At 43.0% G+C, this 27071-nt stretch overlaps 2 protein-coding genes and 1 long non-coding RNA gene across 7 annotated transcripts in view; 2 read left to right on the top strand and 1 right to left on the bottom strand.

Annotated features, from left to right (window-relative positions):
- Positions 1–13372, top strand: part of dagla (diacylglycerol lipase, alpha) — a 38163-nt gene extending 24791 nt beyond the window's left edge. For all 3 annotated transcript variants that reach the window (XM_031569698.2, XM_031569699.2, XM_031569700.2), the window contains 4 exons: positions 2230–2438; positions 3188–3314; positions 8628–8791; positions 9456–13372. In XM_031569698.2, the coding sequence (XP_031425558.1) occupies positions 2230–2438; positions 3188–3314; positions 8628–8791; positions 9456–10593 (1638 nt within the window). In that variant the 3' untranslated portion in view covers positions 10594–13372. The remainder of the gene's footprint in view (positions 1–2229; positions 2439–3187; positions 3315–8627; positions 8792–9455) is intronic.
- Positions 13373–14223: 851 nt separating this feature from the next.
- Positions 14224–21499, bottom strand: LOC105891092 (transmembrane protein 138-like). Of its 3 annotated transcripts, XM_031569696.2 has the most exons (6): positions 21245–21499; positions 18371–18580; positions 17431–17974; positions 16347–16518; positions 15769–15844; positions 14224–15149 (listed from the first exon to the last, which is right to left on the bottom strand). In XM_031569696.2, the coding sequence occupies exons 3-6, from the start codon at positions 17556–17558 to the stop codon at positions 15034–15036; spliced, it is 492 nt and encodes a 163-aa protein (XP_031425556.1). In that variant the 5' UTR covers positions 17559–17974; positions 18371–18580; positions 21245–21499; the 3' UTR covers positions 14224–15033. The 3 variants fall into 3 exon arrangements, with proteins under 3 accessions (XP_031425556.1, XP_031425555.1, XP_012672684.2); XM_031569695.2 differs by having other exon boundaries at positions 17431–18580; XM_012817230.3 differs by lacking the exon at positions 18371–18580 and having other exon boundaries at positions 21245–21498.
- The window catches only part of LOC116220832, a 30808-nt gene continuing 22323 nt past the window's right edge, over positions 18587–27071 (top strand). The window contains exon 1 of the long non-coding RNA XR_004163910.1: positions 18587–20591. This is a non-coding gene — a long non-coding RNA (uncharacterized LOC116220832). The remainder of the gene's footprint in view (positions 20592–27071) is intronic.

Here is a 27071-nt window from a genome sequence, read left to right as displayed (position 1 = left end):
CCTCTCCTATCTCCTCCTCTCCTCTCCTCTCCTCTCCTCTCCTCTCCTGTCCTCTCCTCTCCTCTCCTCTCCTCACTCTCCTCCTTTCCTCTCCTCACTCTCCTCACTCTCCTCCTCTCCTCTCCTATCTCCTCCTCTCCTCTCCTCTCCTCTCTCACTCTCTCTCCTCTCCTCTCTCACACTCTCTCTCTCCTCTCCTCTCCTCTCCTCTCCTCTCCTTTCCTCTCCTCTCCTTTCCTCTCCTCTCCTTTCCTCTCCTCTTCTCTCCTCTCTCCTCTCCTCTCCACTCCTCTCCTCCTCTCTTCCTCCCTCTCCTCTCCTCTCCTCTCCTCCTCTCTCCTCCTCTCCTCTCCACTCCTCTCCTCTCCTCTCCTCTCATCACTCTCCTCCTCTCCTCTCCTATCTCCTCCTCTCCTCTCCTCTCTCTCCTCCTCTCCTCACTCTCCTCTCCTTTCCTATCCTCTCCTCTCCTCTCCTCTCCTCTCCTCTCCTCACTCTCCTCCTTTCCTCTCCTCTCCTCTCCTCTCCTATCTCCTCCTCTCTCCTCCTCTCCTCTCCACTCCTCCTCTCCTCTCCTCTCCTCCTCTCTCCTCCTCTCCTCTCCACTCCTCCTCTCCTCTCCTCTCCTCTCCTCACTCTCCTCCTTTCCTCTCCTCTCCTCTCCTCTCCTCACTCTCCTCCTCTCCTCTCCTATCTCCTCCTCTCCTCTCTCCATCTCTCTCCTCTCCTCTCCTCTCTCACTCTCTCTCCTCTCCTCTCTCACACTCTCTCTCTCCTCTCCTCTCCTCTCCTATCTCCTCCTCTCCTCTCCTCTCCTATCTCCTCCTCTCCTCACTCTCCTCTCCTTTCCTCTCCTCTCCTCTCCTCTCCTCTCTCCTCCCCTCCTCTCTTCCTCCCTCTCCTCTCCTCTCCTCCTCTCTCCTCCTCTCCTCTCCACTCCTCTCCTCTCCTCTCCTCTACTCTACTCTTCTCTCCTCATTCTCCTCTCCTCTCTTCTCCTCTCGTCTCTTCACTCTTCTCAAATGGGGCGCTGCTTTCTGTTTTATTTACACTACACCCACAGATCATTTTTGTTGTTGAGGCTTAGTTTATTTCTGTGATTATTATTGCATCAACACTGTTAACCATCTTTTATTAGTTGATATTATGATGAAATGAATGATGCATGATTTTATACTGTGACAGAGTGCTGTCACTACACATGAGTATGTGCTCTGACTGCCATACCATCGAGCCTGGCTCTTTGGCGTTGCGGTCAGTGTGCAGGTTTAGCACCGTGTAGACCCGGATTCAAGTCCGGGTGGGGTGACTACTCTCTCCCCCTTCACTACATATACTGATTCTAATATGAAATTAAATCAATGACTCCTCATTTGAACTTATACCTGAGTGCATAGTAGTTGAACTGTATACTTTTGTCAATCTGTTAGGTGTCTTTTCCCGTAGTTGTTTGTGCGCCAAGGTGGTAAGAGGCCTTGTGACTATGACCATAAGATGTATTATTATTATTTATGTGTCATTGAAGGACTACACAGCACAGTAACATTGACTTCTTCTGATAAAGTATTGCTGGCCTGCATTGGCAGTGTCTCTACCGGAGCGGCAGACTTGACTAACACCCTCTCATCCTGTTGATGGCTGAATATATTCCTTTATCTCATCCCTATCTTAATTACTTAAACGCTAACTGTAATTGCCCTAATCCTTAATTACATTCTGTAATCTAAACTCATTCCAGACCTCCTCTCATGTGAATTCAGCTACCCGATACTCAGCCTTTCTCATGTCTGCCACACAGACTCTCTCCTCCTCACTGGCACGGCATCTCTCTTTCTCATCTCTTTCACCCTTTAGATCAGTGGTTCTTAACCTTATTGGAGGTACTGAACCCTGCGAGCTTCATCAGTGCATTCACCGAACCCTTCGTAATTGGAAAAATAAAATATGATTTCTTCAAAACATAGGTATATATAAAAACGACCCGACATTGCTAGTGTGAACCGGGCTATACTGTGTGTGTCTTGACCCCTGCCGAACCCCTGAGAGTGACTCAACGAACCCCTGGGGTTCGATCGAACCCAGGTTAAGAACCACTGCTTTAGATGATGAAATGTAGAAATGACTGGGGTCAAATAAACTCAGTAAAGGCATATAAGCATCTACCTGTGTGTAAAGTATGTTTATGAATGTGTAAATGTGGGGTCTGTGTTTTCCGCCGTGTTTTCATAGTGGAGAATCATTGCGGGCGGCACCAAGTGCATTCCCAAATCGGAGTTCCCGGAGGAGGAGGACGGCCCCCAGCCTCAGGGCCCGGCCCCGCCCAGCTCCCGCCTCTGGCTGCACCCCAGTGACTTAAGCATCGCCCTGTCTGCCTCCACCCCCCTCTACCCGCCGGGACGGGTCATCCACGTGGTGCACAACCACCCCCCGGAGTCATGGTGAGAAACACACGCGCTGACCTGTCGAGGGAGTGGAAGGGAAAGTGCTGGCGAGTGAATGAAAGAGACTGCATGGAAGTGAGATAAAAGGAAGGAGAGGCGGCAAGGGAAAGAGAGAACGACAGATAGATTCAGAGCTGCAGTATACAAACTGGAGTGCTGTGGTGGAATTGGTGCTCAAAACATGCAGCAAAAACGTGTTCTACTGATGTGCAGGATAGTAACACTAATGTTTATATTCACAGTGTCTTCTTCTCATTATAGTCTCAAAGCACTTCTGAATAAATGATAATGGAAATGGTAGGTGGGGAATTTCTGTGGAACAAAATAACCCTTCTGCCATAATTGCAATAACTCCACTTGGCTAGCAGAGGGTTGAATAACCTTAAATTGGTCACATAGGTGCTTTACTGATTACAGCATCTGCTTGAGCTGGTTTTCTTGTTTTATTTATTTATTGATTTATTTATTTATTTATTTATTTGCTGCACGCTTTTTCACAAATGATGAACTCAAACGAACTTGATCATCTGCTCAGATACGGCTTTTAACACAGAAGGTTTTGTCACGAGCAAGCACATGTATATGTATACAGTATATACATTTTTAAAATGAGAGACTAACCTTGTGTTTTACATTGTTTTAGTCTATGCAGCCCTGTAGATGGTGTTTAGGTGATAAATGTATGCCTTTGGCATGTGTGTGGTATTTTGGAGAAAGTGACCTCTCCTCTCCCTTCCTGTTGGCAGCTGTGGACAGGAAGATCCCACGTACTCCGCCCTGTGGGGCGACAACAAGGCCTTCGATGAAGTCATCATCTCCCCTGCCATGCTGAACGAGCACATGCCACACATGGTGATGGAGGGTCTCCACAAGGTCTGTCTCTGTGTGTGTCTGTGTGTGTCTGTGTGTGTGTGTGTGTCTGTGTCTGTGTCTGTGTCTGTGTCTGTGTGTGTGTGTGTGTGTGTGTGTGTGTGTGTGTGTGTGTGTGTGTGTGTGTGTGTGTGTGTGTGGGGTGTCTGTATCTCTATATTGTACTTGTTCTGGTGAAAGGCCCTGTTGGTAAGGGATATGATGTGTGTGCACTGTACTGTGTGGACTGTACTGTGGTCAGTACTTAAGGATGTTGGAGTGTTGCTGTAAAGCGCTCCAGTGCCTGTTATTTCAAACTTGAGGTTCTGGGTAAACTGGTACTTCTCAGTATTAAACTGATGCTGTGCTTGTCAGTATGTGTTTTTGTGTAGATGTGTAAGTCTGTGGATCTGTTTGTGATGCTAATGTGTGCTCAGATATGGTTGTGGTTGTGTGTCGTGGGTCAGTATTTGTGTGTGTGTGTGTGTGTGTGTGTGTAGATAGTTTGTTCTGTTAGTTCTATCTGTTAGTGTGTGTAAGTTAGTATGTTGTAACATATACTGATATTTCTACAGGTGCTGGAAGCCATTGTTGCCATTTCAGAGCAGAGAGATGCAGAGTCTGGAGAATCAGAGGCTATCAGCCTTCAGGCAGATCTGCCCAATAGCCCTCTACTGCCAAACAGCCCTCCTACTCTATCTAATACACCAGTCACTCTGCCTGCCCGTGCACAGCCCAATATCCCCTCTCCGTGTTTATCGCCAAACATGCCAAATACCCCTGCAGTGCCTCCACAAGCTAGCGCCCAAAGCCTTATTGTGTCCGATAGCTCAGCTATGCCAGCTGATGACACTCTGTCAAGCCCCCTGAGTTCAGATACCTCACTTCCCTCGCCAGTGGAAAACGCACATTCGGCTGCTCAGGTGTCAGATACCCCAGCGCCCCCAGCACTTAGCACTCCCACTGACACGCCCAGCACCCCTCTAACATCATACCCACCCACAACTCCTCCGGCTGCCAGTCTGGCCCTGCCCTCAGAGACACTAGACGCTCTCTCTGCACCTGAAACCCCAGACACCTTAAAAGCCAATCCCGCTGATCCCCCTGAGTCCCTCCCCGCCTCTCCAGCTGAAAGCACCCCTTCAGACTCCCCAGCCCCAGACTCCCCCTTCGCCCGTCCAGTGTCTCCAATCTGTTACATCTCCACTGTCTAGCTTTGTTGCACTTCTGTGCCCTCCCCAGTGTGACTGTCCATTGGCTCCTTTAAACCTCTCTGCCCCCCTTTCCGCCTCTGCTGTCCTGATTTGAAGCCCCCGATGTCCCTGTGTACTAAAGCGTTTTTTTTTCTCCTCCTCTTTCTCTCTGTGTGGTAGCGTGCTGCTGCTGCTGCATGATGGCCCGGGGCAGCGGGCAGCGGGCGGCTCTGACCTCTTCTCCCCTCATTTGTTTCACTGCTTTCTGTTTGACAGCTCTTGATGTCCTGGGGTGTCCGTATCCTCCCCTCCACTCTGGGCTCCAGCTCAGAAATAATCTCCCCTCTCTCGTAAAAGGCACTGTTTAGAGAGACACAGCGATTGTGCAGTTTTGCAGTAATCCTTCTTGTTCCCAGTGGGCTCAAAGTGTCTAATGTGTTTTATTTATCTACCTTACGTGATTTTACTCCAGGGATATTTGTGAGCCTGTTTGCATATTAAATCTTTTCCCTCTTTCAAATAAATTTACTGCAAGTATTACCGGAAGAAACAAGTTTAAAGGAGAAGTATAACGTTTTTGTCAAAATAAAAAGGCTTTTAGATTTACAAAAACGTTCCCAGTGTTGCTGTGAATTCTGCGCATCTTGTCTTTCAGGCATTGTATCGTACTTGTTAATATTTCTCAGGCCCCGAAACGTATAAACAAATGCATACAAACACCAGCACAGAATGCACAGAAATATTGGGAATTGCTATCTTTTTGTTATGCCTGGGAGCCTTTTTATTTGTTTATTTGTTGACAAAACGCTACATCGTTCCCCCATTCAATTTGGTGTATTTCTATTCGAAGAGGCATGTCTACTGTGAAAAAGAGGAGTTAAGCTTGTGTCTATCTAAACAGATGAGTCTGACCTCATGCCATCATCCTGTCCATCCAGTGTGCCTGTGTGCCTGTGTGCCTGTGTACCTGTGTGCCTGTGTACCTGTGTACCTGTGTGCCTGTGTGCCTGTGTACCTGTGTGTCTGTGTGCCTGTGTGCCTGTGTACCTGTGTGTCTGTGTGCCTGTGTGCCTGTGTGCCTGTGTACCTGTGTACCTGTGTGCCTGTGTACCTGTGTGCCTGTGTACCTGTGTACCTGTGTGCCTGTGTGTCTGTGTACCTGTGTGCCTGTGTACCTGTGTGCCTGTGTACCTGTGTACCTGTGTGCCTGTGTGCCTGTGTACCTGTGTGCCTGTGTACCTGTGTGCCTGTGTGCCTGTGTACCTGTGTGCCTGTGTACCTGTGTACCTGTGTGCCTGTGTGCCTGTGTACCTGTGTGCCTGTGTACCTGTGTGCCTGTGTACCTGTGTGCCTGTGTGCCTGTGTACCTGTGTACCTGTGTGCCTGTGTGCCTGGCCTTCCATGCCTTCCCTGTTTCATCACTGGATGACGTCTGTGTTCGTGTTTCTGGGCTATCTATCCCCCCATCTCTGTTGTCCCGTGGGGCTGGGTTGATTGTAGATGTATAGGACTGGTGGTCCTTTGCGGACGGGGGCTGTTTACCACTGTGAACTGACTACTTCAGGCAGCCTGTGTGTTGGTGGTGGGTTGTGTTCTGGCAGGTTCTGCTTCTTATGTTGACTATTGTGAGTCTTTGTGCCATATGAGCGCTTATATTTCGCGCTTCAAGGAGACACAGCCTCCCTTTCCCATCCTAACCCAACCAAGGTTGTATCTTAAGGTTCAATTTGTATGTGCTCTTTTTGGTATGCAGAGAGCCCAGCATTAAGGCTGTACATACAGTCATGACACACACACACACACACACACACACACACACACACACACACACACACACACACACATACACACGTGCACATTCACACTTTTTGCACCTTCTTCGTTTGTCTTAAACATTCTGTCTAAACCATATTTATTACTCACAAAATTCATTATTTCTTAACCATCATCATGATCATCATCATCATCATCACTATGTATGTCTTCTTTTTGTTTATGATGTTAACATTATTAATGGATCATGCTGTTACTTAATGTATTGCTTCGCGTCATTGCATGTACTGTATCATGGATGTTTACAAATGTTGTCATGGAAACATGTGATGCTCGACTCATGTTTTTTAACGTGCCACTATGTTTTAACTCATTAAAGAAGAACCCAAAGATCGTGCTGTGTGCTGGAGTGATTGCTGAATGCCGTGTGCTCACCCCTGTCTGTCTGTCTGTCTGTATTGTCTGCACTGACTGTCTCGTGTCCTCATAACTGTCCCTCTCTGTCCTTCATGACATCCCTTTCTAGTCACAAGCTGCTGTTTTATGTGTTTTGTGGTGTCTCAGTCATTCATGGACGGTGCATATGGAAAAGCCATTTAAAGAGTGATGTTGGCATTGCTATAGTTGCTGCTCGTTGTTCCCCTTTGGGTCGACTCCTGTCTCTGTTGTCAAAATCTTCTTATTGTCTTTTAGTGTCAGACACTGATCATTGTTTTTGTCAATTTTCCTTATTTGTGTGTTTTTGTCCATGCATTTTGCCAGCAAACATTCAGTGTTTCCATCTGTTTAAGCAGTAGTGTACAATGATCATCTCCCAGTCTCGGAGATGGGACTGTCTAGTTAACAACACTCTCAGGAATACACACTTTAAACTATCTTCAAATCTTAGAATTGTTACACAGTGACCTCACCATGACAAACTACACAGGTGTTTTTTTTTGTCACCTTTGTCAAAAGGAAATGCTCACCCCAGCATTCAGGGGGAAAAAAGCCTGCTCAAGTGTTTGTTTTCTGGCAGGACATTTTGCTTGTGTGTCCTGTTGCAGACCGACTGGAAACTAAATCTCCATCCTCGTTAACTGCCTTGCGTCATCCAAATGTTTTACATCTTGACCCGACCGTGGCCCGCACGCTAATGGAGGACATGAATAATTGAATAGCAGGCCTGACTAGCCGCAGCTCTCCCGACCTATCCCAGTAGTGAGATTTGGACCGCTACCTTTTGGCAGGCTGCCTGGGATAGAAGGTGCTCCCAACTGTCGCATCCATCCCAGCCCTGCGTCTCCGTGGGGACGGGCCCCTCAGCTGGGGCTTCACTGTGAGACCCAGCTGTGGCTCTGGCCATCTGTGCCCAACTGTGAAATATGATTTTGGCCACTGATGCACGGATCAGCCTGCTGCCAAGCATTGAGCATAGTGCCCTTAAAATCTAATGGTCCATTAGAAGTCATTAAAAATGTAATGAATGAACATACCACGACACTATTATAAGGGCTGATTATGTGTTAATACGTAAACTGTAGTTAGAGCACCAGACACCTGTGCAGATTCTGTGGTAGTCTGTTAGTCACACATATCTGTTAAATTAACCTGATATAATCTTAATCTTAATCTTAAATCTTTGAGACTATTGCCTTCATAGTTCGCAAGAGGAGACAGCCAAACCAAGTGGTGTGAATCAGTGGTTTCAATGACGATGGTGACAATCTGGTGAAAGCAGCAGAATATTGATAACTCATAAAAGCAATTACTTCAAAAATATATCTTTGTCTCAGCATAAGGATATCCAAGTAATCTCAGGAAAAATCTGAGAAACTTTCTTTGTGTAGATTTGGTTTCCAATACAGCATCTGCAACTAAAAGCAGAGCCTTTAAGGGAGTGCAAGTTAACCTACAAAGCCATTCCTAGACAGACTCCACTGTGTCTTTACAGTCCTAACAAAGATTGAATTGTCAGTTGAGGCTGGATGGGAGTGCCAGTTCCCCTGTAAAACAGTGCTAAGTCTGGACTGCATGTGGAATGATGTATCGATGGTTTTCTTTGTGAAAAGATGTGCCGTTAACTAGAGCAGCTGCCATATAAAGATCATAGTGTTACTGTTTAAGCACTTGCAGCCTGTCTGCATTCTTACTGAAGTTGCTTCTTTTCCATTGTATCTATGGGGTGCCATTATCCATACCATTACATTATCCATGTGTATTCTCAGTGACAACTTGCACTATGAAAATAAAGTGGTTATTTCCCTTTTTGTTCTGTATTTGTTTCTCTCTCTCTCTCTCTCTCTCTCTCTCTCTCCGTGTCTTCATATCTGTATCCTGTGATGTGGCTAGCAATAGTGGACCTAATTTCTCGACTGTCACTCTCCTGTAGGTACTGGAGAATTACAACAAAGGAAAGACTGCCCTCCTGTCAGCTGCTAAGATCATGGTGAGCCCCACTGAGGTGGACCTGAACCCTGAGACCATCTTCATGGGTGCCAACACTCCTCGCCAGCCCAGTCCTGTCACACACCATCGCAGAAACAGCAGTGTCCGGTGAGTCCAGCAGAGGGCGCTCATGAGACATAGTCTCATAGTGCTGTGAGGAAATGAGACTGACAAAAGCAGACAGATTGTGCTTGCAGGAAACAAACAAACCTGTGGAAATAGCGCAACTAGATTTAAGGCGTATCATACATTTTTAATATGATTTTTTTCTTGCTTTTGAGAGAAAGTGTTGCTGACTTCATGAGCCTGTATGTGTGTGCGTTCTTGAATCTCATTGAAAGTCTAAACCACTCTCCCCTCTCTCATTCACGCTGACTGCAGTGCGGTGACGTATGGTAGTATACAGTTCCCCCCACAGCCCCTGTGGTTCAGCAGAGATGCGAAGACAATGCAGTGCCCTGTTAGTTAGTTAGTAGGTAGTTAGTTGTGTTGATTAACCCTCGCTCTTACCCTTACCCTCCTGTTCTTCCTCCCCCCTTGTGTTGGATGTGGGTTACCATTCCTATTCTATGTGCTGTTATGCTCCTTATTTAAAATTCCTTTAAAAAAATGTTCTTCTCTGTGATTCAACTTCTTTTTTTATTTCATCATCCCTTGCTTTTAATTACTTTGCTTTGGGCCTTCGTGATCCTCCTCATTGTTCCCTTATCTTATCCTCTTTCCCTCCCTCTCCCTCTCCCTCTCCCGCTCTCCTCCCCTTCTCTTCCTATAGCTCCTGTGCCCGCTCAGAGATCTCTCTGGACGGCTTTGCCGAGTGCCCCCCTCCCCCGGTGCCCGTGGTGCTGACGGGGGCCCGTGAGCGCCTGGCCGTGGAGCTGTGTGAGCGCCGCGCCCCGCTGGCCGTGATGGAGAGCCTGTCCGACGCCGAGTCCCTGTACAGCCTGGACTCCCGGCGCTCCTCGGCGGCCCTGCGTGGCTCCCCCTGCCTGGGCGGCCTCCCTTTCCCCCTGAACGCCCCCATCCCTGAGGAGAACCCCTCCATCAGCTCCCGCACCGAGCTGCTGGCTGCCGACGGCCTCCAGCCGGCCACCCCTGATCACGAGCTTGGTGAGCCAGGGCCCTACTGCCCCACACCGCCCCTAGAGTACTCCCCACATCTCTCCCCTGCCACCCCCCGCTACAGCGCCCACATCCCACCAGTCCTGGGGCAGACGGTGATCGGACAGCCTCACTACCAGAGAGACACCTCCCAGGCTAAAGCAGCAGAGACTGTAAAGGTTTACCTGCAGTCTGGTCCCCCCAGCCCGGAAATGCCACCCTCGGTGCCCCACAGTCCACGGGGCAGCAGCACCCCACTGGAGCGAGGCAGCCAGGAGTCAGTGGTGGATATGGGGCCAAAGGCTGGGAGAGAGAAGCCTCCAGCGGCCAAGGCAGAGAGCCAGTCCCCAGCAGCAGCAGCAGCAGCTTCCCAGCCCCCTCTCTCTAATGGAAACCCCAGCCAGGTGGTGCTGGAGTTTGCCCAGTACTTGGACTCTCTCTTCAGGTTAGATGGCAGCAGCTCTCCCCCTCTGGAGCTGTCAGACGGCGAGTCGGAGTCTGGCCGTGGCTCCTACAGCCAGAGCGAGGGCCAGAATGAGGGCCAGAGGCCGGGCCAGCAGGCGGAGGACAGGGACAGGCAGCTGCTGGCCCGGGCCACCTTGGAGCCCAACCTGGTGCCCAAGCCCCCACGCACGTTTGCTGGCTCTGCAGATCCCTCCTCTGGAATCTCTCTGTCTCCCTCCTACCCCCTCTCCTCATCTGGGGAGCTGAATGACCTCTCCCCCGCAGATGGGACTCCGGCTGCCAATCACATACGAACTTCTCCTCCCTGTCCCTACAATGAAGAGAATGCACTCTCATCTATGGTGTAGTGCAGGACTGTATTCTCTCTCTCTCTTTATTTCTCATCTCTCTCTTTCTCTCTTTTTCTCTCTCTCTCTTTTTCTCTCCCTCTCTCTCTTTTTCTCGCAATCTTATTCTCTCACTGTTGCTCTCTCTATCAGTCTCTATCACATACAGTTGGTGCATTTATTGGATAATCTGAACGGATTGTGCAACATGCATGCGTAGCAATGCAATCTGACTTCCAGGACAGCTGGCTATCAAAAACTCGCTGAACAGCAACCTCATTTTGTAGTTGTTTTTTTGTCTGCTGTCCATACTGAATGCTTCATGTCTCTCACTGTCCTGCTCACTCTTAGCATTCCAAACGTCCAGCGTATCACCCGAGCTCATTGGGCGAATAACGCCCCACCCTCCTCTGTCTCACCCACAGATATTGTGGGCAGCAACACTAATGGCATCACTGCCATTCACCACGGAGACTTGCACAAGAGAATGAAAAACAAATCACGTAATGTACCATTTTACTTCTTGTTTACATTTGCATTTATTATTTGAGTATGTAATAAAGGAAGCCATCTTTGATGGCAGGAAGTGCCAGGTTAGGGTACATAGACTAAGTATGGCACTGAGTCTGATAGCAATGCCATACACTGAATGTTATCGCACACATTAAGCATTACTTTCATGGAAGTTCCCTTTTTAGTACGGCATACACGTGGAATGCAGAGACAATAAGGAGAGCTGAACCATGGCACCAGTGCAGGGACTCTTTTTAGTGTGTTTGGATGAAACTCAAAGGAAATTAGAAGTTTAAGATGGAGCTAGAGGGAAAAAGAGGGAAGAGAGAAAGTGTTTGGGAGTTATGGCACACAAATTCCTCAGGTTTATATGAATGGACGGAGCAGATTACCAAACAGAGAAAGCCACAGTTGAACATGAGTTGACTTAACACACCGGGTGTTGAATAGTGATTATGAAAATGTATGTATGTTGAACAGTGTCCTGGTAAGCCTTTTTTGTAGGGTGTGGGAGGCTTCGATTGTGCTTTGATATGCATGAAAAGAGAACATTCCCCGAGCATATCACTCCTCCAAGTCAGCCCCAATCTACACTACACCTCCACCCACATCGGCATACTCATTTTAACCCCTTGCCAAAAAAAAGATTACAAAAATGTTCAATTGCCAAATATATTTTAAGAGATTTAGTAATTTGTCAGTCTAGTACATGCGTAATGAATCCGTGACCAATGCAAACACTACACACAGGGATGTGAAAGGGATGGCTCTGGGCAGTAGTTGCGAGCACTGCCAAACACTGGCCAAACCGATGGAGATGGCTCCCAGAGAGATGATGTCATCTCTGCTACACTGCCAAGATAGAGCATGTATGTGGGTCTCAGGGCCATGGTGCTTTTAGACGAAGCATGGGAATCAATGTACGGGTGAGCCCCCTCTCTCCTGAGGGCACAGTTACCTTTAAACCAGTTCATCTCAAGCACACGCGGGCTGGGACTGGCAGATATGGGCACTCAGGGTTGCCCCTCGCCCCATGTCCCTCATCTTCCTCTAAAACAAGAGGAAGAGCAGCGAAGCAAGCCTCATGTCTGTGGGAATTTTACACTTTTCTTTTCTCTTTTTCTTCTCTTTTTTGGAATGTGATGTCATTCATATCTGACCATTTATTTATTACCATTACTGTTATCGTTATTATTACTACTCTTACAATAATTGGTGTTATTATGATCCATTAAGACAGTTATTATTATGGTTATTGCTTCAGAATGGTTTGCCTTTTTCTATAATTGAAATGAATTGTATTGAGTTGAGTTAGGGGTTTGCGGTGAAATCACAGCTCTTTTGAAGTAAAGAAATTCCTCCTATGACCCTGTGAAGAAGTACCCCTGGTGGAACTGGCGGTCAGCTTCACTTTTGAAATAATGATGTATAAAAGGCACAGGAAACTGTGTGTTTATGTGTGTGTGTGTGTGTGTGTGTGTGTGTGTGTGCGTGTATGTATGCATTTATTTGTTTTCGGGTGTTTAGTGTTGAAGTTATTGCGCTTTACGAGGTCCTAGCCGAGATATTTGACCATGAAGAAAACTCAACATTGGAATCGGCCATTAAATTTGCCAACAAACTCTTCTTCAGGAAGTTTTGGGGTGATATTTTATCTTTTTACCTTTTTTAAAATCTTAGTTACCATTCGATGATGATCCACCTGCTGACCTCTGAGTAGTAGAGCACAGAACGCAAATTCTGCTTTTGCAGTTTTCCAATGCAATCGTAGCGGGCACTGGACCATTGGAAATACCATGGGAGACCCCAGGGTACTTTTTCACAGCGGCTGTGTACAGCACTGTCTTCATTGTGTACTTATTTATATGCAAGTATATCTGTCTTGTTTCCCGTCTTTGAGAAAAGAGGAATAAGAAAAAACTAAACCCAATAGGACATGAGCTAGATACAAAATACTGTATAAAATATAAATGGTAATGACTTTATCACAGATATATATCGATATTGACAGATATTAAAGAATATATTTAGCAAGAGACACACCGGCCGATTTAAGAGGATATAAATAAATATCTATATATCTATAAATATGTATACGACAGTTGTAGGATTTGGTTTTAATGTCAAATGATGGAAAAAGTAATTGATCTATGTCTATGTTTACCAGATACCCTGCCCCAATCCCTCGCCCCCCTCCTTGAATGAGAATGTAAACCCTCCCCACTGCCCTGCCTGTAATAGAATAATACTAAGCCAATTTCAGAGGAAATAAAGGTCTCCAAACTTACACTGTCTTGCTTAACGTACAGAGCCTACTGTTTGCTGTCTGCATGCAAATACTACTTTCACCTGGGACAAATACCAATAAACAAAACAAAAAAAACAGATGGCCAAAATGCGCATACAGTTTCAATAGCTGAACACAATTCAATACTCAATAAGAATACTTCATTATTCTATCTTATGTAGAAGATTCATTGAATGTGTGGATTCAAAGTAGAGTTTTATTTTATATTATTATGCAATATCATTCAGCGTTAATCACTAATCACAATTAAGATGGAAATAAAAAGGCATGAACTGTAATACATTTTTATTATCGATAGCAAAGCATTGGGATAAGGATAAAGCATAAGGATAATGGTTCAAATGTAATGTTGGTTTAGTATGGTTTACTTTCCACTGCCCCCAGAGGTGATGGTAGTGTTACCAGGGTCACCAGAATTACGTTTCCAAATTCCATTTCTTTGTTTAATCACCAGAACTTAATGATTTGAGCATTATCTTGGATGTACTCGTAGATCTGATAGGACTGTTTATGAATAATTTAGATGTTGCTTGAGAATTAACTAAAGATTTCAGTATGGGACAAGACGCCAAGCTGTAAGAAATAGTTTTTTGGAGGTGATAATGATACTTAGCCAAGCCTTAAAAATCTAAATGTGCTCTAACTGTGGAAAGAGGATTTAAAAAATGATATGGGCTATGTTGTAAATGGCATCCAAAACTGTTAATGCTTAGTTAATATTGTCAGGCCTGGGTATCACTTTGTATGAGGCACAAGTAACTTTTAAGGTCATGATTCCAGCCACTTAAATTAATGTCACAACATTAAATATTCTGAATTTGATGATTAAATTACTTTTCTCACACATCTGTATTTGAGTTTGTAGAAGCACAAGTACATTCAAATGTAATAGCGAGCTCTATCATCCAAGGCAACCTGGCACACACACAGATTCATATTTTTACTCCAAAGTGTTTCATATAAACTTTTATGAAACTATGAATTGTAATAGGCAATAATCATGAAGGATAGTATAACCATAACAAATATAAATGGAAGCGGGAATGGATTGAACTAGGGATGCACGATGTTGGATTGTTGCTGAAATTCGACATGCCGATATTTTCAAACTCATTTTGGCCTCTCCTGTACTATAATTAACCTAATACTCTTATTGTTATGGGCTACTTGTAGAAACGGACATACAAACATTTCCTTTGATTCTACCCTAAATAAAATAAGGAAATCATTATAACTTGGACTAGAGGTAAAATATGTAATATGTAATTATCATCCTACTTAAACTGGTGTTTGTGTTTCCCTGATACTTTCTCGGCGAGGCACATCGGCATACACTTTTATATCTGCTGATGATTCAATTCTTAAGTTCTTATTGTCTGATACCATTGTCCTGCCGATATTATCATGCATCCCTAGATCGAACAGCCACACTGTCACAAACATGCATCCATTTCCCTTTTCACTCATATTTGAACGACACTGATTGAGCGTTCATTCAGCTGCTCACATTCTGAAAGTTAACCAACTTCCCTGTTTTGCGTGGACTCCATTTTGCCTCTGTCCACAGCATGGGCTCTGTAAGTCCTGACGGCTCCATGCTGTCTGTTGTCAAAACAGTTCCACTTTGACCCACTGTTCTCTCATAACTGACGTGACCGTTCAAAGGCCTCACGTAGCCAAGGAGAGTCTTTATAGAGGCGTGGGTCTCCAAGACACTCAGCAGTCCGCTTGTAAAGGTAATAGTATAACACAGCAGCTGCAAGCAAATAAACATGGCACTTGTGTGGGTAACTCTAATAAAAGCAAATACACATGGCACTTCTGTGGGTAATTCTAATGAAAGATGTTCTGAATGCTCCCCCAGAATATTTCATTCTCGAAAGCAAGGAGAAAAGTGACAACAGCAACTTGCAGACAATTAATCCTCTTAACATCCAATTAGGAGCTCAGGGGAATGAATATCTCTCCCATATGTCCTTCTGTCAAGGCTGAGCATGTGACTAGTGTGCTCCCCTTAATAAAAAGAAGAGGACAGATGATAACATCAATTTGATCTTTTTATGGTATATATATATATATATATATATATTCTCAGTAGGATCAGAATAATAGGGTGATGTTAATTTTGTATTTTTTTGCTGTGAGTAGAACCTTAAGTATATCCGACAAAGAATCTCTGTGTGTCTAGCTGTGTGTCAGGTTTTTGTCAGTCCTAGCATGCTGCCAATGCGATACAATGTGATCCTTGTTTATGGACACATGTGTTATCCTGCCATAGTGGGACCAGTAAAACATGTGTCAATTGTTTTCCTTTTTTTGTGCTGGAGTATATTTCTATGTTTTCACATTGATGACGGCAGATAAACACGTCTCACCTGTTCTCTGGAGGGTAAACAGAACAAGTAGTCCATTCGTCCATACAAAGTGATCAGATTTCATCCAGCGCAGACTCTGTGGAGAACCACAGCATTCACCTCGAATAATGCAACCATGCTGTACTTTCAGTGTCACAGGCTTGGTTTTGTTAAGTTAAGTACAGTTCATGCCTTGAGCTACAAAAAAACACGTCTTGCTCTACTCTACTCTCTCTACTCACATGTAAAGAGTCAGTATGATTTGACAAATATATTCAGATAGAATTAAAACAAAGAACTGAGTAAAATATGAAATCTGTAGGCCCTTGTAATACAGCATAACAGAATAACCCCACTGACACACACACATGTACAGATTTAGACTAATGTATCTGTTGTTAGTGACCACACACACATGTACACTCGCATTGAGCAATTAGTACAGCCACACTAGGAGCAGTGGGCACAAACACACCCGGGGCACTGGGCTGCCACTTTAGTCTCAGCACCCAGGGAGCAGTTGGTGGTTCGGTGCCTTGCTCAAGGGCACTTCAACCGTGAATGTTGAGGAAAATTATGAATATGAAAATGAGACCCACCATCATCCAGCAATGGAGGGAGATGCTGAAGAGCAAGTAGAGCATAGACAGCATAATGAGCGCCCTGAAGCGCTCCAGCAGCAGAGACATCAGCCCCACCTGGAACACGTAGGTGTTAAACAGCATCAGCAGGAAGATGAACTGGTTGAAGAGCAAGCTGATGTCTTGAATGCTAGAAGAGTGGAGCATAACGAGGTGAAAAAGACCATTTTAAAAGTTATGTTAATTATGATAGGGTAAGCCTACAATTTCAAGTGAGCTTCTGACTATGCCAAGCATCATGCATTTAACTGAAACTAAACATTACACACCATCACTCCCCCTTTTGGATTCCATAGGTTAAGCTGAAATGTCTTCTGCTTAATTTGCAAATATTAAGTAAGTCAGATTTGGTAATCTATACAAAAATGAGTAATAAATTACGAGACAAAATGTTATATGGCATCTGACAGTTCATCAGTGACCATATTTGTCCCATATTTGGGTTCCTAATGCACCTTTTATTTCAAGAAACCTCTCAATGCTTTGAAGTTGAAGCCCCTATCAGTGCCATTTTGGAAATACATGCTTCCAGGATTTCCATGCTTACGCCCCTCTAGCATGATGTAATATATTAAAAATACTCTTGACCTATTTCTTCATATCAGAATGAGCAATACATTGTTCAGAACTACACCTTCTAGCCCCACTGGCTAGACACACTGACTCAATACACAACTGTCTACCTGCAATATCCTACTTCATATTTCTATGTTCTCCCTCTACAACTGCTACCTGCTCCCCATGCTTACTGCTCTCGGCTATTTCCATTCCCTGTCACTCCCGCCTCTTCTTTTTTTTCATAGTTTCAACCCTCAGTCTGCCTCAGTTTTGCCCGTGGTTTATTTAAAATGTCTTGAGACACTGTTCTTTGTTAAGGACATGATATAAATGCATGATACAAAACACCATTGAACCTTTTTACATTCAGGAAACACACCATGATCGCCTCAGAGTTGCTTCTTGGCTCTGAAACTTTTACGAGAATATGTAACTCAGTAAATCTACAAGGTCAGCGGCCCTAACCCGACTTCCCTGCACTCACATGAAAAGCACAAGCTGGATTACTGGTGAGGATCTCAGTAGCTCACTGAAAGAGTTCACAAAGAGGTCAAAGGTGAGGAGCGTCAGCTGGATCAGCAGCACCACTGAGAAGTTGTTGGCCTGCAGCATCTCCAGAGTGAGCACAGAGTAACTTTGGGGGATTTCGTTCCGCAAGACCCCCCAAAAATGTTACTGTAGACCTCCAGTCACAGGGGGGTCCATTTATACAAACAAATAGTCAATGTCCTTAGGTCCTGTGTCACAGCTGTTTACTGACGATGCATTGTCCTCTGACTGAAATGGTGGTTCAAAGACATGCCAAGACCGTGCGTGGTAGACCATATTATTTCAGATGAAAGATGACATCTTTGTCCAGTCGTCCATTTGTCTGTTGCACCACAAACCACATGGCCCTGAAGAATGCTCATATTAGTGAGACAGTGCCATTTGAAGCTGTTGTTGTTGTTTCCCTGAGCGTACTTATGCTCATGATTATCTTATTTGTCGGGAGCGAATCCTTTCAGCATCAGTGTTCACTGCAAGATCTGTCAAAACAAAGAGAACCGGTGATGGGTGATGGATGCAAGCAAGGTTATAAATTATGCAAAATCCCTAAGGATGAACGATGAGTCAGCCACTGGATTATATATTTAAAATCACAAAGAGGAGAATCCTCTGCTGTCAGTAATCCTCATAAATAGCATCTAAATCAGACAATTTTTAGAGTAGGCTGCAGCAGTAGCCTGAGTTAGCAAGATACGGAAGTGCACAAACTCTCTCTGTGTGTGCAATCTGTGTATGCCTTATTATCAGTCCTCAAAGCAATTCAGGATTCCTCTGAGAAAAAATGTGCAGGCTGTCTTGTATTTAATTTAAAGACATTTCATTATTTTTTCTTTTGCTTCCTGTTATAACCGCTGCTTTAAAAAGACTTAACCTACTGTGGACTACTCTAAACATGATGCTGTTTAACCTGATCCTTTCCTCAGCCATTCAGTTAGACACTGCCTCATCAGCACCCAGCAAATGAGATCTGATCATCTCCCCTTGGGCCTGTTGTCCGAGTACAATGGCAGGTTCTGTCCCTGTCGTCTGCTGAGTCCTTTTCACACACGCTTCAGATTAGAGTAAGGTAATCCTGTGCAGCCACCCTATGCCAAGAGAGATGACCAGTCAAACAAGAGTACTTAGGGCTGCAAGCACCCAAAGGATTACCTACTGATAAAGCCAAGGCAGGCCAGCATTTATGTGTTTCATCACAGTTCAGTCATATAATTTAGATTACCTAGTTTAGGTTACACTTTAGGGTGCCCTTGCACTTTAAAGTCAGCCAAACAAATGTCAATATCACAAACACCTATCTGGCACAGATCTGCTAGCTGCCGTCTGGGTTGGGAAATGCAGAATAAATCTTGAGATGAGCTCACTTCTATAACTTTGATACAGTTTACCGCCATGGCTCAAGGCTGAAGTTACTGTTTAGCATGTTTTGTTTTCATTACTGTCCAACATAATGTGCACCAAGATCAAAGAGTTTCAATGGACTGACGAAGAGCAAGGCAATTCAAAATGAGGAAAAGTAGGGCACTTCCAGAGGGTGGGATAAGTTGCCTTTTCTCACAACTTCTTTGAACTAAACAACAACAGAACTATAGCCTTCTTTTTTGTGGAAGATGTCATTTGCATTTTTTATTTTTAATGGTTTACTTTTAATTGTCTTCGAAAGACACGACACTTAAATGTCACATTTAAAAAAAGTTCTTTCATGACATGGCAGCAAATTCTGACAAATAACTGAATGACCTGAAACTAAATTAATTTCCTGAAATCAGTTTTTACATGATTTAAAATGATACTCTTGAAATGAGTTTGTCACAAGTTTAGGCACGCAAACAAACGGAATCCCGCCCTTCACAGAACCCCCCCAAAACACACACACACACACACGACCACCACCAGTTGCTAGTACACATGGTATAGGCTTCAGTACATTTCATTCGAGATACCAACAGAAAAGGAAGAGGGAATGCTTATTTGAGGAAATGACGAGTTACACCTGCTTGTTGTGTTTTTTTAAGAAAATGTATTCTTGTTGGTCATCTACCCGCTACTGTGTGCACCCTATTAAAAAGGTAAGAAAGTGGAGAATTTGTTGAGCTAAGGGTAGTTATCCATAGGTTATCCATAGCTGTGTTAACTCCTAGCTAGCCTAACTTGACTGAGGGGCTGAATTCTTTAAAGCGTCGCTTGAGTAAACAATGCTTATGAATTGTGTAACGATGGCTAAATTTCACAACCCTAACAATAACGAGTAGGTGTGGCATTGAGAATTTATCAGGCTTATCAGGCTCATCTTAAAGTGTGGGTCAGTTGTATCTGTGGCTAACGCTAACATCGACTGGCTAACTAATCAAGTCATCGTTTAACTTTCAGCATTGCTACCTTGAAAGCTAACTTACTTTCCATATGAAAACGAACCCGTGGACTGTCCAGGTTTCTAGCTTGTATTGTCTTGTCATAGATTTTTACGTTAGCTTATGTTAAGTTTCTTCGTTTGGCATATAATTGTGGTTGTAGGAAACATTATGTCAGGAAATTACTGCAGCAAGGAAGACAAAGTTGTCCTTGAGTAACAAGGCCTAACGTTGAATTTCAGTGTAGTAAGTAGGGAGTGCCCATGGTATTTAGATAATGAAAAGAGTGAATGTCTTCACATATGTAAAGAAGATATATTAAAGAGGTGCTTCACCCTTAAGTATGTTTTTTTTTTTTTTTGGAAACTCAATGATGTCACTGTACTGTGATGAACATGTTGATGCTGATATTGACATAATTAATTCAAAAACATTGATATAAAAGGTGGATTTTATGGGTTGAAAATGACTCAATGCGTCATCTACAGTTTAAAATCATCCTGAACCTTGCAAGGCAGAAGCTGACATAAAGGGAACCCCTTGGGACTTGTCTAGGTCATGATTAGAACAATATTTGAATGTAGTAAACTCTCAGCCACTTGCCTGCCTTTTAGCATTTTAGCCTCAGAGCTGAATGATAACGATAGGCCAAACGATATGGACTTCATAGATACCCATGCCTTTGCATTTGCTTTTCAGTCAGAAACCTGAAAAGACTCCAGACAAAGACTAGGAGAAAGAAGCAGCGGTAAGTGCTCACTGTTGCAATATAGGTGGGTAATAAATTGAACTTTTCTGTTGATTAATGGTGAACCAAATCTCATTCAAACTGAATACAGTAAGATTAATACAGTCAGCATAGTCTGGTCTCAACAGTTATAAACAATAACTGTATTTTATGGGGGGGGGGGGGGGGGGGGTTACAAAAGTTAAGCTATGCATAGACCTACTCTTCACTTTGATTTTCATCTATCTGTCTTACTTTACTTACTTTCATTTTCAACATGCTAATACTATGATGATATAAAATACTGGTATACTATGATGATATAAAATACTGGTATACTACAGAGGATGTCCCAGACTCAAGGAACAACCTGTCATTCTGAGATATAATGTCATTGCATTCAATATTTCTCTAGTCTATTTTTTCTGGTTCCTGTAAATGACTCAGGGCAAGGGCTCAGGTTATAGTAAGGGTTAGGGTTGTCGTAAGGATTAGGGTTAAAATCCACTGTCAAGAATAGCACACCATCACAACACAAGAAAATAGACCAAATTGATTGCCAGAGAAATAGCAGCTTGTAACAGTGCTGACATTTAACCTCTTTACAATAACGGGGGAAAATATAATTCCCAGAAACATAATTTTAGGTTAGAGATTTTAACTCTAATGCTTACCTTGATCTGGGTCCAGTACAATGCAAGGAGACAACTGCACTGGTCTACACAATTCTTTCTTTCCCCCAAAGTTAGCATTTTGCCATAGGTTTCCTTTTTGAGAGCACAAACTACTGCCTCTGAATGCACAAAAAACGCTGCTTACGGTATGAATATTCCAGTGTCCAGTGCAAGATAGCGATCTACCGTGGAGCACTTACACCACGCCCTACTCCGTGTTACCATAACCAAGGAGCTAAATCCAAGAAACATGTTTACAAGCCAGATAATCTCCTTAGAAAGCAGCATGCTTGGTTGATGGTAACAGCTGAAGTACCAGTCATATGCTTTGTGACCAATCATGGACATTCCCATTTAAAAGTATTTGGAATCAACAGTTTAACAACCTATTGTGATGAATTTCTACAAATATATGTATGCAATCCAACCTCTTGGTATAGGCTAAATATATGCATGTCATGCGAGGTTAATCTGTGGCATTTCTATATTTGTCTTTACAACTTGGCAAGGTAAGGATCTAACAGCGCTGAAACTCGCAGCATTTTTATCTGGCAGCCAAATTATTCAAGTCATTATGCATATTTAGCATACATTTTCAATGTATTTTTTTGTTTAGAACATTCGACATGGGCAGTATTAGATATTGGGGATGAGTAAAATCATAGACATTCTTTCAAAGATTATTAAAACTGTATTAGGTGCAAGTTATATAACAGTTCAAGCGGAACTTCTGTGTTGTCTGTTAAAAGAAATGAAATTGCTGTGAATGTGTATTTTCTAGATAACGTCATTTTTAGGATAAAGCACTACATAATAAATGACAACGGGATTGGAATGCACAGGAACGTGTTTGCCACATATACCAGTTTTCAGTCAATTGGATGTTTGCTGATCCAACCCATGTGACCATACTAACAGTATCCACCAGTCTGCTGTGTTTTCAGCCTTGTTATGGTTCATTGCTTTTAATGTGAATTTGCTGCAAACCTCTTTCTGAGGCTCTGCCATTTTCCTCTGGTATGGCTTAATGTCTTTGTTTTTAACTGTCAAAGGAAATCACAGTTCCTATATTATTTCTCCCGTCTCTCTTTGCCAACACCTATCCACAATATTGATTTGCTTCCTTATCATCTTCACCACCTGTGTCAGTCAGCTTAACCACAAAGTCATGGGTCAGAGAAACGGAAACATTTCTGTTCGCTACTTTGTTCACTGAGCACCAATGTCTTGGCGTACAGATCAGTGATTGCAAACACGTTTGAGAGAACAATGGCTGTCTCTTAGGAGCATGTCCATTCATCTATGTGAGGTCGTAATTCTGAACATTCCCGCTGAGTATAGAATGGTGTGGTGATTTTATGACATTTCGTCATACAGGTCTGTATTGAATACGTTGGAGACCTCACTTCGTTTGAGCATCTACACATGGATTCCAATCTTTGCACCACTTTACTAATGTGATAAGAGCATGGGCAAACCTTAAAACCGTTTCTTTCCAATGAATCCACAGACAAAAAAGATATAATTTAAAAGTATCTGAAATAAGTAAAATGTACAAGTTCATTTCCCAGTCACAGTACTGGCAAGGATGGACTGGAACAAGAAAACAGATCTGGACTTTGACCCAGATTGGTCCACAAAAACCAGCAGCTAGAGGTCTGCTCGGATACACTCATGTAGGCCACATGTTTGTCCATCATACAACCACTTCAAATAGAACAACCCACTGAGCAGACATGCTTTTAGCCTACTGTTTTCATAGGCATGGGCAACCACTTGTTTAGTACCTTCCAATCAGCCCTCAAACTTGCAGTTTGAGAAATGTCAGGACCTGACAGACGTTATAAACTGACCAAGCTAGTGAAAACTAAAAAGAAAAAAAAATCCCACATGAAACAAGTAAATGAAAAGGTGATGCCAAAACAATAATTAAAAAGACTTGGGCCAGCTCCTCAAACTAGTATTATTAGAACTGATAGAACGTTTTCACAAGGGCCTCCTCCACCATGTGCTATGTAAGCCTGTTTTAGCTCACCGATAAAGTTAAGTCAGCGTCAGTAAAGATACATACTCTAATACCATGCCTGTCTCTGGAAAGACATAATCTGTGTTAAACTGTCATAAGGGATATTGTTTTGATTGGCCTTGTGCTATCATGGTCTCTTAAGGCTATAAATACTGAGAATTTTATGGTGTTTTAAATTAGTTTCACAACACAGCCCAGCAGTACAAAGAGGTCTGGGAGATTGAGTAAAAAATCACAAACCACTCATAAATTGAATGTCCTTGTCAAGAGGAAAGTCTAGCTTAATGAAGGCCGGACTTTAGACAGTAGTAAAGCTGTCCATGCCATTCCCTGTGGCTATCCAGCCATTTCCACCAGTTTACTGACCCTCAACACAAATGTACATTCTTTGTAGCTATATTTATTCATTTATTCATTTTGTAGAGCTTGGAATTTCATGATGGTGACAGCAGTATAATGTCATTATCATTGATGCCACTGAAACATTTGCTGTAAAGAGTACGACTATACAGGTGCCTTTTCAAATGGGCTTAGAAACAAGCCTTCTCTATTCTTCTTTTCTTGATGTTCAAAAATTACCTTCAAAACACAGTGGCAGCATCAGATCCGAAATACAGTCACGCCAATACATTATGTCAAACTATTAAACTGGAGTTTAGTCAGCGTACTGCCATTGTGAAAGTGTGTCTATAAAATACATGTTGGTACATTTCTTGTTGCACATCTCTATGGTCACGATGTCTTAAATGTAAGGGAGGAAAATGACTGTGACAGCAGCTGTGCGAAAACGACAGTATGGGTTAAGTTCCCTAATCATGTGAAGCGAACCATGTTCCTTCCATAATCCTCCACTTGAAGCACTGTTGAAGTGAGTAGAAAAGCAAACATCCTCTATTCCCTATTTTAATTCTTAAATTTGGAGTTATTTCCAGTCTAATTTCTAATGTCATGGCTACACTACTACACGTGCAGATTATTGATGTTTCAATAAATATTTACCTCATTAAAGAAATGTAAATGATCATGCTGTTTTGGTATTGAAATTAAATTCCTTTTAATCACCACATACAAACAGGCTACACAGATATTTTCTGAATCAGAACATATTATTATTATACTATCTGCAATCAGATCTTGTTACATTGCTCTACATATAGAAAGCGTAATGTCATTCATGTTACGACATTCCAGTAGACCTAGTTTTCCTTTACAGTTTTTCATCATTTCCATGATCCGTAGTGATGTGAAGGACGGATAAACATTCCTGGTTTTTCCACTAGCTGCCCAGGCTGCCCAGCTGCCCATGATGTAGTTTTGTGCACTGTGAAACCCAGTACAAGAGCAGCATTTACAGCAGTTGAGTTCAATTCAAGTTCTCTTTATTTGTCACACACTTCTAGTGAGCAGTGAGATTGAACCTCTGCATTTGACCCATCCTATACTTAGGAGCAGTGCTGCACCCGGGGAGCAGTTGTGGATTAGGTGCCTTGTTCAAGGACACTTCAGCTCTTCACTTCTGTTAGCAGAGGCAAGTCTGTTGCTAGCTAGTTAGCCGTCTAGGTTTAGACAAGGCTGTAATGCCTCTTGTAAAAGTATAATGAAGAGATTCAGTGGAATTTTGTTAATATTTTTAATTACTTTATACTTTTTTCCCAGGAGTTTCCAGACACCATTTGCTAGCAACTAGGGCGCCAGGACACAGTCTGAATACATGAGGTAGCTGAATAATTTATGACACGTGCAAGTCACATTTTTATTTTGGAAGAATTCCCAAGCCTAATGCATTTATTGAACCAAACTGATTTTTAAAAAAAGGTACAGCATTCAGCTGTCTGTCTCCACAAACAAACAAAAAGCTCTAGTCCTTAAGAAACAAAACAGACGAAAATTGTTCAGTCATTACATAACAGGATTTATACACGTGGAAACATCAGAACAAAACACCCTTCAGCAGACTTCAGGACCAGCATATTAACCCACTTTAAAACAGTTGCACCCTCCTCTCCAACCATAACTCTAAATCCTACACAAGCTAAAGGTAATTTCTGTTAACCAGCCACAGAGTGTTAATTTAAATCTGGTCTTTACAGCCTATTGTGATTTCTTGTTTTGGTCACAAACACCAATTTACACTGACTTATAGTTATTGGACTCCAGAGATGGCATCAGTACTTTTGGGAGGTTTTACAGTACCTAAGCACCCCTTTACCCCATGCCTGTGCTCTGAAACCTCCCATGGGTTTGGAGCATGGCACTACAATCAAGTGACCTAAACAGAGTTCTGTTGGATATTGTTCACATTTTTACTCAAGCTATTTAAGGCACAGTCCACAATTCTGGTGAAAGGTTGATATTTGACCTCAACAGACAATCAAATGACACCCTCCCGTCCGTGCTCCTGAAGCAGCTTGCTGTTTGGATGGAACAGTGTATGGCTCGATCCAAGCCATTTTGTTTGCTTTCCATTTCCAGAGCCAGGACTGTGTACAAACACAGTTTTTTTGGGTGCACACGCAAAACGAACAGCTTGAAGAACTGAATTTGACAAAAAGTGTATTGGATTAGAATCGCCGACATTTTGATTCTTTGTCACATTATATTTCCAATAACAGCCAGAGAAACTGTTCTAGATGAGAGAGAATTGTGCAAGTTGCAGTGTGTAATGTTCTCATAACACAGCGGTTGACATGTTATGCAAGTAATTAGTACAGCCATTTTTTTTATACTTAAGTAATGCTAGTCTTTAATCACTGCTATGGCTTTAGCTTTTACATTTCTTATGCTAGCAGCACAATACGAATGCAGTGACAGGCCTCAAGCTTTTACCCCTAATATAAGGACACTTATTCTCACAGGAAATGCAGTCCTGCTGTGATTTAGTTCCGCTGTAGGTTTGTTTCCCTAAACCCAATGTAGATTTTGCATTTACTCCCAAAAAAATTATGAATAATAATGAAATATAATTTAATGAGTTTAGGGGCTTTATAATCTTTTATGCATATGCTTAATGGATCATTTTATAAATGCATAGCTGTGCACTAACTGGTTGCAATGTGCGGCTAGAATGCTACTTATTCCTTGAGACTGTTAAAACACCTAACGCTATGTTCTTTGGATTGTTGTGGTATTCCTGTCTTGTGTGTGAGTCAGTTTCAGAGCAGTAGCTGTCATAAACCATAGCTAATTGACATTTGGCTTCTTCTCTGAGTGAGAACCCTCCTTTTGTTTTGAATCCTGATTTTGTCAAGTCTGAACAATCAATCACTGCTCATGCTGCAGTCAAATCCAAATGTAAAGTTTGTAATCCAATTATTCCAAGACATCCTTCTTGATCCGGTTTGTCGATCACAATGAAACCTCTTAGGGCTGAAATGTGCCCTCTTATTCCTAATGTAATTAGGTGAGTGAATTGGAAACGCTCTGCCTCACAAGGAATAGAAAATGAATTGTGGCATAGGGTGCATGATATGAAAGATGACTTGATTCCCATTCAAGATCACTTTCGGGTTTAATTATTCCTAATTAACACACGATTAATGGATTTGAAGGTGGAAGTGTGTTTTTATTTAATTGAAAAGCACATATTAATGTCTACATCCTGATTTGTTATTCGGTATGAAGAGAGAAGATGTGATGCTTAAAACAACCTGCAGCTGGCTTCACCTTCAACAGCTCTCATGAAGATGTCCTTGTTGACAGCAATAGAGCCTCTGCAGGGGGCGCCAAAGTACTGTTATTTTCCATTAGTTGCCATCTCTTTTGTGTTACTCTGCCATCTCACAAGGCAAGCAAACAAAACTA

Source organism: Clupea harengus, chromosome 6 (genome assembly GCF_900700415.2).
Source record: "Clupea harengus chromosome 6, Ch_v2.0.2, whole genome shotgun sequence".
Taxonomy (NCBI): Eukaryota; Metazoa; Chordata; class Actinopteri; order Clupeiformes; family Clupeidae; genus Clupea; species Clupea harengus.
The sequence above is the reverse complement of the archived record's forward strand: the minus strand, read 5'-3'. Positions and strand labels throughout refer to the sequence as shown.

What these genes read in the sequence shown, in the direction of transcription:
- LOC105891092 (XM_031569695.2), bottom strand. Translation starts at nt 17,558, where the DNA reads ATGCTGCAGGCCAACAACTTCTCAGTGGTGCTGCTGATCCAGCTGACG. An exon ending in ATCCAGCTTGTGCTTTTCAT is followed by an intron (nt 16,519 to 17,430) that starts GTGAGTGCAGGG and finishes CCACTCTTCTAG; the next exon opens with CATTCAAGACATCAGCTTGC. An exon ending in CCCTCCATTGCTGGATGATG is followed by an intron (nt 15,845 to 16,346) that starts GTGGGTCTCATT and finishes GGTTCTCCACAG; the next exon opens with AGTCTGCGCTGGATGAAATC.